At 30.3% G+C, this 15077-nt stretch overlaps 2 protein-coding genes across 2 annotated transcripts; both read left to right on the forward strand.

The window, feature by feature from the left end:
• The first annotated feature begins 2390 nt into the window (after positions 1-2390).
• LOC124356343 lies at positions 2391-3646 on the forward strand. Its single transcript, XM_046807528.1, has one exon. The coding sequence runs from the start codon at positions 2397-2399 to the stop codon at positions 3612-3614; it is 1218 nt and encodes a 405-aa protein (XP_046663484.1). The 5' UTR covers positions 2391-2396; the 3' UTR covers positions 3615-3646.
• Positions 3647-7710: 4064 nt separating this feature from the next.
• On the forward strand, positions 7711-13615 carry LOC124354767. Its single transcript, XM_046805453.1, has 2 exons — positions 7711-7860; positions 11934-13615. Exon 2 carries the CDS (start codon positions 11939-11941, stop codon positions 13163-13165), a length of 1227 nt encoding a protein of 408 aa, XP_046661409.1. The 5' UTR covers positions 7711-7860; positions 11934-11938; the 3' UTR covers positions 13166-13615.
• Positions 13616-15077: the final 1462 nt, after the last annotated feature.

Below are 15077 nucleotides of genomic sequence, written 5' to 3' on the forward strand. Positions count from 1 at the left end.
TACTAATAGTTACGTGACAGAGGTGTGACAACATCATTCTACTGTGAACTGAATTTAGGTAATTTTTTCTTTTTTACATACAACAAATATATTTGTGCTTTAACTCCATAAATAAAGTTAAACATGTTTCATGTCACGAAGAATTTCAGATTTATAAAAAATACTTTAGTTTACTACAGTATAACAAATAGTTTAGTTTGTTCACCGCAGTTAAATTATTGGGCAACATTTCAGTATACAAGCAAATTAACAGTAATGTAAATTATCCTTAACAACAACAAAATACATATTTCGAAACAACATAAAGTGATTGTTTGTTATTACAGTGTATTTTGCTGAATATAAAATGAAATGGAAAACGCCTTTATTATCAATAGTATAATATATATGAATAATCTATTCATATCAGACATCAGCTTTTATATCCTTAAATATAAATTATTTATCAAAATATGTTATAATATTGTTAATTCATCTCTCATTATAATATAGTTTAAACTAACAGTTACCCACGGCACGCTATTTCTTAGGTTTTGCATTCTGTTTCTGGATGAAATATATATATATATATATATATATATATATATATATATATATATATATATATATATATAAATAACAGATCAGAGAAGCCTACTTCTTTCAAAAGACAAGTTAGATAGATCTAGAAAAGAGTTTAAATTTATAGTAAAAAGTAACTTTGTCTTTTATATATAATATTTAGTGTTTGCTTAGAATATACAGTTAAAAGTACATTAACAATAGTATAGTTTTTGCTAACTGCTTCAAAGTGAGTATTCGGAGACAAATTTTACCATCTTACATTTGTTTTAAAATGTTTTCTAAGTTAAATGAATACTTACCTAATCGCTGAAATAAAAAAAACCACGTGAAAGCTAATAGTTATTCCTTAGAAAATTTACACATTTTAAATGTAAACAATTGACAATAGTGGTTATTTATTACACATATGGTTGAGCTGCCATACAAATATGTTTACACAAAACATTTGAATAAATTTTTACAGGCCCTTTCAATTAATATTTAACAACTTTAGAGACGAAGATGGGATATTACGCTACTTTAAAGACTAGTGAGGCGTAGTTATTCTTTAATCAAGTCACTTTCAATTGAATTTTGAACATCGAGTAATTATTAAAATAAAAACAGTTGAAAATGTAAAAATATTTGTTTTACTAGCTATACGAAATACATTTCCAGCTTTAGTAGGATTTTAAGCTGTAGACAAAGCTAAAAGTATAGTATACCACAATAAAACTTTTATATTGTGTTTTTAATTTTAAAAAGAAAGATAATTTAAATCTGCACTGAGGTGTGAATATTTAAAATATATTTTACTTTTGAAACGGATTGATACAAAGAGTTGGCTATGTACGAGTATTTATAAAGAAAGCTGAATTTTCTTTCCGTTCTTTCTCTGTTTGGTTTTAATTCCGTAGCAAACTCCTCGAATTCGACATAGCATTTGTAATGTTATAATTTTTTCGCAAAATAATGTTTACACAGAACACTTGTTAAATGTTAAACATTATCTAATGTTAAGAACATCAGAGAACGGTTATCTAAGAAGCAAATATGAGTTAGAACTGAGTATTGTCTCAGGATCATTAAATATAGTTTGATCTATCTGTGATTTATTGCAGCTCTGACCTGTAGTATTAGGTGGTGAATGATCTTCACCCTAGATACAGGCTGCGAGTTCCATTCCATTAAAGAATCACAGGCACTCGTTGAACACTGTTAATACCAATTACAAATCAGGTCATTATTATGCTAGTGTGTATGTAAATTTCTCTTTGGCTATTTTATAAAATGATAACATCTTTAATTATTTTCGACAATAAATTGACATAACTTTGCTCGATATAGGTCAAGAGGTATACAAAAGAAATAAAAAAATGTAAATATGATTTATGTGTGTAGATAAATATCTTTTTTGATTCATAGTTCTGGTATTAGTTTAATTCCTCTAACATCCATCGTTCTTATACGAATTAAAATTTTGGTCTGTTCATCACCTCGAGTTAAAATTATTTATTTTCTCATGCTCAACCCTATGTTTTATGAATGGAGACCTGAAGAATAGGGCAAATTCTCGGCACAGTTATGGAAAAGTCGTTACTCTTTTGTTATAACACCTAACGATGGTGGATGTCTGTAAGACTGTTATCACTTTTAAATCATCCTTAGCCAATTATGAACTTAGAGAAAGTATAACTTATTTCCGACATAGATTTAAAAACAATCGTAACAGTATTTTCATGTTCATTGAACTTATTAGTTTTTAACTTATACTATTATAGTTATAAAACACGTTTTTCATAGTGTGCCGATTTCAATATTTATTCTTATTTTTTTCAGATAAAATATTCAAGATGGAAATCTTGACCCCAATATGGCTTGACAAATCGTTTCTAACACTTTGTTTGAATGGTGGTGAAGAGAAAAGTGACGTGGAAGTTTCTTCGTTCGAAGTCTCCTCCGTCCTTCCTCCAGGGAACAACTATGGCAGCAACCTGTTGAGGGTTAAAGTTAACTACAAGAAGAACGAGGAAATATGCAACGAATCACTGATAATAAAATTTCCTTCTGGGTATAAAGAAATAACTAAATTATTTGATAAGCTGTTCGAGAAGGAGCCTTCATTTTACAATGAATATCTTCCAGAAGCATTGAATATTACTGTTGACTTACCGGTGCCTAAGTCGTTTTACTCTCCATTACCTGACGTAATAGTCCTTAATGATTTGAAGGAGGAAGGCTACAAAATGGCCGATCGACGCAAAATGTTGGATTTCGATCACTGTAAACAATTCATGATAGCCTCCGCCACTTTTCACGCGGCATCATTTGCCGTTCATAAGAAACGCCCTGAAACCGTCGAGTCCATAGCTGTGGATCCCTTGTACTCCTCGGAATTAGCTCAAGGGTGTGCCGACATGCACAAAGCACTGATGACAAATGGACTTTTATGCATGGTTGATAGAATGGAAAGAACTGAAAAATATTACAAGTATGCGAATGTTGTGCGCAAAAATGCCGGCATAATTTGGGGGAAAGTTATAGAACTCCACAAAAGACATCCGACATTCAACGTTCTCCAGCAAGCAGACCCTTGGACACCAAATATGATGTTCAAATACGACGAAACTGGCAATGTGATAGACATAAAGCTCTTGGACTTTCAGGCAACACGATACGGCTCTCCATTATGTTCCCTAGTGTTCTTTCTCTGGACGAGTGCAAACCACGACGTTCGTGACAGCAAATTAGAGGAACTTTATCATATTTACTGTGACGAACTCAATTCAAAACTAAAAGAATTCCACTGCTCTGAGTGCGTGTCCTTCGAAGACCTACGGGCAGGCATAAATCTTCTTAGTCCTGCAATACTTGCCATTTCTTCGTATTTTTTCCCGTCTCTAACCAGTCCTCGCGTTATTAGTATCGAGCAGCGTTTCACAGCTGTAGCTGAGGGAAAAGTGAACCCGTATGAAGAAAATTATGATGATGAGTACTGCAAAAATAGCTTTTTAAAACTTTTGGGACAGTTAGAACGAACTGGCGTTTTTGACTCAATTGAGTGTTTGTGAGTGAAGTTCATAACATTCCTATTTTTTTTGTAATAAAGATACCGAACCACTTAAGTTTGTAAATAGTAATATATTATCTACACATATATGTTTTGTTCAATTTGAACTGATAAGAAATATTATTACAATAGTAGATTGTTACTTTTGACTCTGAAGTTGTGAAAAAAATATTAAATGCATTACGCTAACAGTATGTTGTATTCTATATGGAAAAGTAATGAGTCATATGTCTTGAATTTACCATCACGAGCTAGTATAAAATATAGAATGTTTTGTTTTTGTTGTGATATGAAGTGTTTTAAATCTGTAGTGTCCACTTCCTTACTCTCACATAACATAATACAGAGTTGTTTTCAGTATAAAGTTAATGCTTGAAATACCTTAATTTCATAGAATCATGTTAAACATTAATTAAAATTAAGTTTTACGTCAACTATGAGAAAATGGATTGATCTAATATATCGGCACTATATGTCATATGCAAAGCTTCTTTAGGACGAGTGTGCGCAGATCAGATTTGAAATAGTCCTCTAATTACAAGACAGCCATCATAATTAAATGGAAACAAATTTAAGAGATAGAATCATATTTTGACGTTTTCAGGGATCTTACGTTGGATCTCGTCGTTGAACAGTTACCCTTAATTTCTTGGATATAATGAGGTAAACAGTGTTCTCTGCAAGACCCCTAAAAATATTACTCAGTTTATTGTGATTTTTAAAAACTATGAGCTTAAAATATTAATTGAAGCTGGACAGTGCCACATGTCACACATCTAATAAAAAAGTATACGTTACACGAGGCAAATGTACCATCTCTTAGGACTATAGTTCCGACGTCTTCCGATTTCTCACCTCTAGATTCCATCCTTGGGATTGCACTACAAGAAAGATATACAAAAACACTATAACGCTATATTAAATGTATCTATCAAACTGGAGAAACTGCGGTAAATATAACTACGGTAACTGCGGTTAAGTTTTAGAGAGATATAAAAAGATAATAAGACATTCTTTACTTTTTACTTTACTTTTTTACAACGCACATTAACTTATTGCAAATGATTTCCGCAAAGTGGTTTAAAACAAGACAAAAACAGTCCGTGCATGCATCAAAGAGTAAAGCAACCATTTTGAGAATGTGTTGTGAAATATGTGAAATAAATCTAAAAGGTTACTTGCAAATAAACAGTGTGTATGATTTATTATTTAAAATATAATACATATTAAACAGTCAGGTTACTTTACAGAAAGTTGCAGTATAGTAAAATACAGTACAATAAAATAAAGTTAATATTAGGTGTAATCGATTTTAGTGGAATAGTTTATTTTAATATGTAAAAGAAATTTTGTTCACAGCACTTTTATTAGGCGCTAAATTTTGGGACATCTTATAATCAAGGTCAAAGGGAAAATTTTGAAGATAAGGATATAATTTACAATATGTTCAGTACATGAAATATAATACATAAATATAGAAAATATTTAATTTAGTTTAAGAAACAAAATATTAAAAACTTTTAATTAGTTTTTTTCTTTTAGAATAATAAGCTGAGAAATTGCACTTAGATATTGAATGCACTACTTTCGAAGTGACAAGATGTTGTCAGATTTTAATTGTTCGAGACTTCTTGGATACCTTGTATTTTGTAGAAGCAATGAATTTTGACTAAAAGAATTTTCTAGTAAATAATCTACTGAACCACTTTTAACTACGAACATGATAAAGAAACATGGATTAAAAAAAGATTAATGTTAAAAAACAGACATGAGAAGGAAACGCTTAGGATGATTATCTGTCCGCAATTGGTTATACAAATGGCTTAAAGGTAACTGGGAGTTTTATAGTTATAAAAGAAAATTAAGAAATTCTTTATTCGAATTGCTGCAAAAGCTACTTAATAACGTCAGATATTTGTCCATTATGACATACCAAACTAAGAACTCTTTAATATGAAGATTTACCTAGAGAAATATTTACAGTTTATAACTGGTAAAGAATCAAAACCAAACTAGCTTAATACATATAAAACATCCTCAACTCTGTGGTGCAATCCAGAGATAATATTAAGACCAAGAATATTATCTTTTTTGCATTCCCAGATTAGATTGCAACTCAGCTAAGATAGCAATAGATTAGTCCGTAATATTCTGCCAACAATCTCTTCGTGTTAGCTTTTTGTATACTGATTCAATGTGATTAGTAGATCTTACATTTTTTTCAATGTAAATTTCAAGAAACATTGTGAAATATACATGTTCATAAATAAATCAACATCGAAATGAGAAATTGGACGAGCACGATTTGCATTATTTATATAAAATTTGTTTTGTAATGTTTTACAGTGAGACTATTTTGGAAAGAGAATTTAAGTAAGATATTTGATTACGTTATAAATAAAAATGATTTCGTTAAAATGTTGCTAAACGCTAATATCGAGAACGGCTGGGCCAATTTGGCTAATTAAAAAAAGTATTTGAAGCCTAAAGAAGATTTATAGGAATAGAAAGATTGAAAAAAGTTCCTGGAACACTTCAGAATATTAAAAAAGTACAATATTTATGTTTCATAATACAAATTTCACTGAAATTAAACAGCTGTTGACACATTACATTCTTCTTAGATGTTTCAGCTAAAGTTCGTCAGAGGCTAAAAGATTTGTTAATATTATGATTTTATGAAATATTAAGTACAAAGAAGTGAAATGAAGATGACAGAGAAAGTTACCCTATAACCTTTATTCCAGATTAGGCCGTAATCATATATTTCTTTAGAATACGTTGTTTAACATTTGTTTTTTGAAATATTATTAAAACATTCTTATAAATCCCACCTTAATGAACAAAGCTGTGAAAGAGTGCACGTAAAATAATCGATATTGGTTGGTTTCCTTGACATTGTGATGTAGGATTTTTATGGTGGCTTAAAGAAAAAGAGAGAAATAAACTCCAATATGTCTCAACGAACCATTCTTTACCTGAACTGTATGTCCAAAATTCTTCAAAATCTATTATATATGATTAATTTGAAATGTTGCATGAACATGATAGTAAGGATTTCCTCTTTATATTAGGAGTAGATGTTTTTGACTTTAGCTTCTTAGTCCTAAGTATGTATGCAAATTTTCTCCATCGGGACAACAAGGTAAACTCAATTATGGCACGAGAAATACCCTAGACCGAGAGAAGATAACAAGAGCTGGAACCTTTTTGTCAGAAAAAGGATTCTGAGATTTACATGTGTATATATTGTTTTTAACGGAGCTATAAGGCAAATTTAAACTTGATACCGTAAATACATTGGTAAAAGTGAATTCACGCTGCCGAAAGAAGACTTTTTTGACCTAAGTAGTATTCTTAGTCCTACACATGTACAAATACCTTCTTTATCATTACAAGGCAAACTTAACTATGGCACAGAAAATATCTTATACCGAAAGTAGATTACAATGGCTGGAAATAAACTTCTTTAACCGAAGCGGGTTTCAGAGACCTATATTTATATAATTCTTGATCAGGACAACAAGGCAAACTCAGCTATTTCTTGAACCAGAACATTTCTTGAGTTTTGATTTCCCATACGGCCACAGTTTTATATTAAAGCCTTCCGCAATAATTGTAGCGCTACGTAATACAAGAATATCTGGGTGTTGTCGCATGGTAAATTGCAGGCGTTATATTTATACTGCACAAGTAAGTATACTCATACCGTTGATCATTATACGAAGTTCATTAAAATAACCAAACGATTTGTAACTACCATACAATGTATTTTACCGTGTTTCAGAATTTAATTCCATTTTGAAAAAAATTATATTGTAACATTTCACTATTTTTATATGATAGAAACAAACAATTTTTTGACGACAATCTTCTGAAAAAAACAGGCTGTCTTCCCATGTTTTCAAGTATGTTATGGGAAGCAAAAGTTTTAAAATGTAATTATTAATTTTAGAAACATTATTCATTGACAGTTATACATTGTTTAGCTAGAAGTGGTCCTCTACGTTGATTGACAGGTAGGTCATACTCATAGATATGGTTATCAGTAATTAAGCTTCTATCTTCATTTCATGTATCGTATTGATAAAGTTGAGCACTTCAATAATATATCAGCCATCTGTTTGTGAACATCCACATTTTTAAATGGGATTTTGTAGCTTATTATTAATATATTAACATCTGAGGTGAACTTGCTGCTGAGGACTTCATTTATAAGATAAACTACTCTGGTGTAATTTTTACTGGTAAGTACTTCCTTCATATCTAGCATACTACTTTTTTGAACATTATCTGTTGTGTTTATAACACTTTATTCTTCAACACTGATATCGTAGATTCACTTGATGCAAATTTTCTGCCTGGTTGTTTTTAATGTTGAAGGATTCAATGTTATTTTACGGTTCTAATATGGTTACCAGCGGACAATTGTGTATATTCTTACAATATTCTTACAAGTGTATCGCGGACAATTTCAGTAGTGAGCTAATAAAAAGTTTACGGTCATTAACATGTAGGACCAGGTCCCACTGGAAGCCTACATCTCGACGACACGACGCAACGTCCTTATCTTTAATTAAGCTAGGATAGTGAAGAAACCAATCCTCGAAAATAGACTTCACTTAGATTTATGTTGGTGGTTGTCAATAAGATGAAAAGTTCTTTGAATTTTAGCAGCATAAATCGTGATTCACTTTAGTTTGCAAGCGTTCTGTACATCACAGTTAGATCAATGATTACGAGCTATGTTTATACCTTGTGGTAACATGTCTTCATTATATTATTTCCTATTAAATTTCATATTCTTATTCCAAAGTACCTCTTAAAAGTGCCATTTTTCAATTTTAGTATGGAAAATAGAGGTAGTTTTCATGGAGCTGAAATACTATGTAAACTAAATCCAAAGTGGTAGTAATACGGAGATATAAAAATTAAAAAATAAAACACACACAAACACTCATACACTAACACACACACAAATTGTTTTTTGTTTACTGTTTAAGTCATATAATGTTTTATATTTTAGTTACTCAAAGCAACTATTAAGTTTATATTTGAATAAGTCTATCGGTTCGTATGATAAAATAAAAGTTACTTATACTTACTGTATCAATATGCAGGGTGAAACAGATCATATGGAACACGCAACGGTATGACGAGTGAAGATATAACTCTGTTTCAACTGAACCCTCATACTTTATAGCCAAAGAATTCGATAAAATTATTTTAAACCCCAAAAAATACATCTTACAGATTTTTTGGAGGTGGGAGGTTGTCTTAGGGAAATTTCAAAATTTAAGTGTAAGGCGTGTAGTACATCACTTTAAATTTCTCTTGATACAAATCGTTAAACCAGTGTTTTCAATTTATCTAGCTGTAAATTTATAGGGTGTTAAAAATAAAAAATTACAGATTTAACATGATTTTTATTACATTACTGAACAAATTATAAAACTATTGTAAATGTTAACCAAAATAGTTGAGAACCTATCCTTCCAAAAGTAACTAAAAAAGTTCAGTTCCCAAAAAATTCTATATTAAGCAATTATTTACATTAAAAAATTTAAAAATATTCATAACTGAAACATATTTAATACAAGCGTATGAGTTGCAATACACCAAATACAATTTAGCAAAATAATCTATTATCCTATTTAAACTTTTGTTTTAACTCAGCGATTTTGGTTATCTAGACTCAAATAACAATTTAAAAGTATTTAAAGCATTTTTTTCATGTTAAAATTGTAAAATGACAATATTGATTACTGTGAATAAGTCTACTTCTTAGTACACTATAAGTGCTCTCACTAACTGAGATGACAGACTCTTACTGTGGGATTCCTCCACCTGGTATAAGATATTTCAAGTGCTACTGATATATCTTAAGCTATACAATGAACAGAATCATGGAATGTTGTACGGAAATTGGAATAGGAATATCTTCCAACACCCATCATTGGGCCTTGAATGGATACATTTTCCTCATATTTAAAATATTTTCAATTTTATTTAATTTTCACACTAATGCTATTATATGAAATTAATAAAAAATTAGTTAATTTTTATTAATATTTGAAAAATATTTCCTTTTTACTGTCCAGAGTAGAAGTTCCCATGGACAAGCATTATGTTATAATATTTTGTAATATGTAAATCCTGCATACTACAAGAAATGCGATAGAAGTTATAGGTTTTATTCAATCATAAGATATACTCGTATAACATCATAATAATTGGCTGATCTTCAAGTGGCTATTTGGTGAAAGAATAGTTGAGGTAAAGGCTAGTTATATATTTAGCTACTTCATTCTGTTGGTACACGATCCGTCTGTTTGTCTATCCCCCTTAGAAAATCTCAAGAACAAACTGGGTAGTATAATTCTTCTCCTTTCAGTTTGTCTGTATATATTCGTCTATTTTCCTCAGAAACTATCGCAAACTAACTGAGTTAGAGAATCTAAATGCTGCATATATCTTCAAAGCAAAATGAGATACAGTCTTGCGACATTGTATATTTCGCAATTAATAAAGGGATGGACCATACCACTTTTATTTTGTGGTGACTAATTGAGTTTTAAATTAGGATTGAGATTTGGATTTGAACAACAAGTAACTTTCTATTATATTCAGGCAATATCTAGTTTGAAGATTAATCAAATACGTCCGTGATATTTGGTTGAATGTAATACGGTAATTTAATAACAATAATCTGGATGAATAAAAAAATGTGAATTATAACCATAATAATAATTATTATGGTTATTATAAGACATTTATATAATAATGAAACATAATATAAAATAGTAACTCAGTGATTCCAAATATAACTCAGATTTTGAAAAATTCGTTATTATTGTCTAAGTGATCATATTCCACATTTTGTAGTTATTGCATATTGGTGAAAACCTTTAATGTATGTTAAATGTGGTATGGAAAGATGAATACGTCTGCATTTTAAAATTGTACATGTAATAAATATAGAAGATCTATATTAAAATGTAATATAAATAATATACTATTTACAGGTAATAGTAGTCTATATTAATCCCTTCAGAGTAGAAAGATATTACAATAAGTTATTTTTAAGTTCGAGTCCAATTGCTAAGAAGAAAATAATTTTTAGCTTAGACCACGCTTGAATAAAATCTCGGATATGCGACTGGCACCTAACAAGCGTGAAGTTCTTTTTAAACAGCTGTACATCTGAAAAAAATACAATTGATAACGAATTAAACGTTCACGTAACTTTAGTGGTATTAGTTATTACTTCTTAACGATTTCATAAGTTTTAGTATTTAATAAGTACACTTTGATTTAGTAAAATATATACAGTTTTGTTACATTAGTGGAGCCTCACAGTAACGCAAAATATTGAGTTTCTTGAGATCCATAAGGACCATGTCCGTCTTGAATTATACTTTATTTTCGCTGTCCTTACAATTTACATAGGGTGAATTCCGATAAGTTTATTTACTTTTGACGAAGAAAAAATTTGCTGTGTTTAAAAATGTATGTTTCAACATTTATACAGGTTTTTGCTTAAAGTTCATTATTAGGGACAGATAATGTGAAAGAACTATAAGGATTTTATAAAAGGAAAATTTCCAACGATATATATTAGAAAAAAAAACTTAGGGACAAGATTAAAAAGATTATATCTCTTTTGAGGTGTCAAATTGCTAGACATAATATTGAGTATACACGAAAATGAACAGTATTTTGAACAAAAGATTGTCCGTTTCCTATGGACAATCTGATCTATTGATCATTCTCTTGAATTTCAATATCAGTTTATCTCAAAAATGTTCATTTTATCTTTTAGGGAATTTAGTTTCTTTACATTTAGAGGCTGTAGTAGAATCTTTCTTTTAAATCCTGCACTTATTAATATTTAAAGTGATTGTGATTTTTACTTTATATGTCAATATGTCTTTATACAATATCAATCGAGTTTCCATTTTTTCAGTTGTAAAATTTCGAGGATTTCTTCAATTCTGAGTTCCTCCTGATTAAAACTGCGTTCTAGGTTACGCTCTGTAAAAGACACTTCTCCTTATAACTGTTAATTTACATACATATTTGGTTTACGATATCCTTAGAAGATAAGTAATATCAGTAAGTTGCTTTTAAACTTTTGTAACATTAGAGTGGTAAATATATGAACTCTTTTTACTATTATTTAGAAATTTTTAAAACAATTTGTACAAAATGGTCATTAGTTGTTTGTTTTAACACTTTATTATATATCTTTAGGACATTCATAAAAAACTTATATTGCTCTATGTTTTAATCTAATTAGTAAAATATCGTATTTTTTCAGGAAAGATGGTTGATGCAGTTCCACATTGGATTGACAAATCGTTCTTAACGCTTTGCCTTACTGGTGGTTTAAATGAGGAGAAGAGTGATATACAAGTTTCTTCTTTTGAAGTTTCGTCTCTTCTTCCCCCAGGAAACAACTACAGCAGCTATCTGCTGAGGGTTAAAGTTATCTTCAACAGGGCGGGAATTACAAGTAACCAGTCACTCATCATCAAATATCTCACAGGGAATGACGAAATCACTAAACTATTTGATAAACTTTTTGATACAGAGCCTTCATTTTACAACCAATATCTTCCAGAAGCGTTGAAAGTCAACGATAGTTTACCTGTACCCAGGTCATTCTACTCTCCAATATCTAATATTATAATCCTTGAAGATTTAAGTGCTGAAGGTTACAAAATGGGCGACAGATGCAAAATGTTGGACTTTGACCATTGCAAACATTTCTTCATCGCCTCTGCTATTTTCCACGCCACGTCGGTTGCCGTGTACAAGAAGCACCCTGACATTGTCACATCGATAGCAGTCGATCCTGTGTTCTCCAAAGATTTAGCGGAGAGTTGCGTGAAAATACACAAAGGACTCATGATTCAAGGACTGTTGTGTATGGCCGATAGATTAGAACGTATCAACAAGTACCAAGCGTATGCTGAGGTAGTGCGCAACTGTACAAGTGATATTTGGGATAGGGTTGTAAACCTCCATCAACAAAACTATAAATTAAATGTGCTCCAGCAGGCAGATCCTTGGACACCAAATATGATGTTTAAGTATGATGAAGCTGGCAAAGTGACAGCAATTAAACTTCTGGATTTCCAAGCGACAAGATACAGTTCTCCTTTGTGCTCTTTGGTTTTCTTCATCTGGACCAGTGCAAGCCACGAGGTCCGTGAGCAAAGACTTGAGGAACTGTACCATATATACTGTGACGTGCTCAATGCGAAACTCGAGGAACTCGACTGCTCTGAGCGCTTGTCTTATGAAGAATTCCAAGATGGCATCAAGACCCTAAGTCCTGCAATACTCGCGATAGCTGCATATTTCTTTCCGTCTATCACAAGCCCTCGGGTTACCGAGATTGGAAAGACGATCAACACAATATGTGAAGGGACAAGTAACCCTTATGATGATTACTATGATGCAGAGTTTTGTGAAAAAAATTTTGTAAGACTTGTAGATCAGTTGGCTGGTCAAGGAGTATTCGATGCCTTGCAAATAAAAGGCTGAAAATCATACTTTTCATTGTTCATACTTTTTATACTCGATTTGATTTATTAACAAAAGGAAATGTTTTATATTTAAAATGTTCAAACAGCTATCATAATACTTTAAAGCAATTATTTGAATGAGAACGCAACGTAAATGTAACCAAAGACTATGTTAAATATAAAGTGTAGGTTTAAAAATGTATCATTTTGTTCCAATTATTTAGTTATTTCAAAGATCAGTTAGCAAAATAACGTGAACTTTATCCTCTTTCCATCACTAACCTTTCTTGATCGTACGTATTCAAAATTTATTTTTATTGTCAAACTTTATAAAATATAATAACTTTTGTAAACATTGGATTTTAAAATACTGGTATTAAAGAAATTACTATATGTATCGATTCATAGTTTATATTAAGGAAATTGATGTAAGTTTTCATGTACAATAAAAGTTATAATTATATTTGAATTGTATGATATGTTTTTAGAGTTATAAAATACCTTTTACAGCATTATAAGTATTTATTGAACGTGGTAGAATTTGTTTTGTCTAAAATTTGACGTAAACACGTTCAGAATTTTCGTATACCCCACAGTCATCATACTAAAGGCTTAATGTGCATTAAATAATTAATCTACTGGTGCTCTTTATTATACAGGTTTTAGATTGGTATATACATGTGCAATATTTAAACAAGATATGCATACATCACGTGTTTAGTGTACATTGTAAGATTACAATGCAATAAACACCATGGTGCAAAATAAATTATAGGTAATAAGCAGCAATTACAATTAAAGTAATATGCATATTTTCACTGCTAGATATTTAAATGATCAATAAACTTAGAAAATCATGCAATGTAAAGAACTGAGTCGTAACTACAAAAAACTTTAAATAATTGAGGCCAAACGATTTGAGACATAATACATTTATTCATTTAGTAATGATATTGAATTAATAATGAATATCATTCTTGCCACTTATTAATATTATTGTTTACATTTTTATTTATTCAATTACATAAATGAAGGAGATTCTATTTAAAGTGATAACAGATTGTAATTGATAAATAACTTAAATATTACATTTAGAAAGCATTTCCAATTGTCAGTAGAACTATCCAAAACAGGAATTTTAACTGGACTAATGATCTTATAGTTTAACATATTCTGTTATCAATATATATGAACATCATCTGAATTTGAATGGTTTCCATACTTCATAACTCTACAGAGAGCAAACGGTAAATAAATGAATTATATATAAATGACAAACTCTATAATGGTAATGTATAATACAATAATCTAACAACCGCACCACTTTAGAAAATAAGTCTAGTCTAGTCATATAGTTTACATTACAAGATATCATAACGTAAGATTTTCTTGTTCAAAGACAATTACTTCTATTAAATCATACATAAAAACATAGCCTAATATCAGTGTGGATCAAGGATAATAAAAATTCAAACATTGATGACAGCAAAAAAAATGGTAAATTCTTCTGATTAGAAATTTAACACTTAGTATAAATTTGACAGAGACAAATTGGTTTTTAAACTGGAACATGATAAAAATTCCTAGAAGATAACAAATACTTTGGCAGCAACCTCCACCGATGTTTGATTACACTGCCTGACATTTCTCTTAAAATAAGTTATAATAAGCTTTTACCTGAACACAGTGGAGGAAGCAAGACCATTACTCTGTTACCCATTAAATAGAACAATCCAGTAATAATTTGATACCAATACCTTTTGCTGGTCCAAAAACGACACAGAGTGAATGAAAATTTACTAAATTTACTATGGTAGTTGATCTGTGAAAATTATAACGGGTATTATGTTGAAAAATAAGAATCGGCGCTTAACAATAAAAATGGTTTTATGTGTTATCTATTTGTCAAAATAACATACGCAAACACAATT

Source organism: Homalodisca vitripennis, chromosome 2 (assembly GCF_021130785.1).
Source record: "Homalodisca vitripennis isolate AUS2020 chromosome 2, UT_GWSS_2.1, whole genome shotgun sequence".
Classification (NCBI taxonomy): Eukaryota; Metazoa; Arthropoda; class Insecta; order Hemiptera; family Cicadellidae; genus Homalodisca; species Homalodisca vitripennis.

Coding starts and splice junctions, on each gene's coding strand:
- LOC124356343 (XM_046807528.1), top strand. CDS start 2,397: ATGGAAATCTTGACCCCAATATGGCTTGACAAATCGTTTCTAACACTT.
- LOC124354767 (XM_046805453.1), top strand. CDS start 11,939: ATGGTTGATGCAGTTCCACATTGGATTGACAAATCGTTCTTAACGCTT.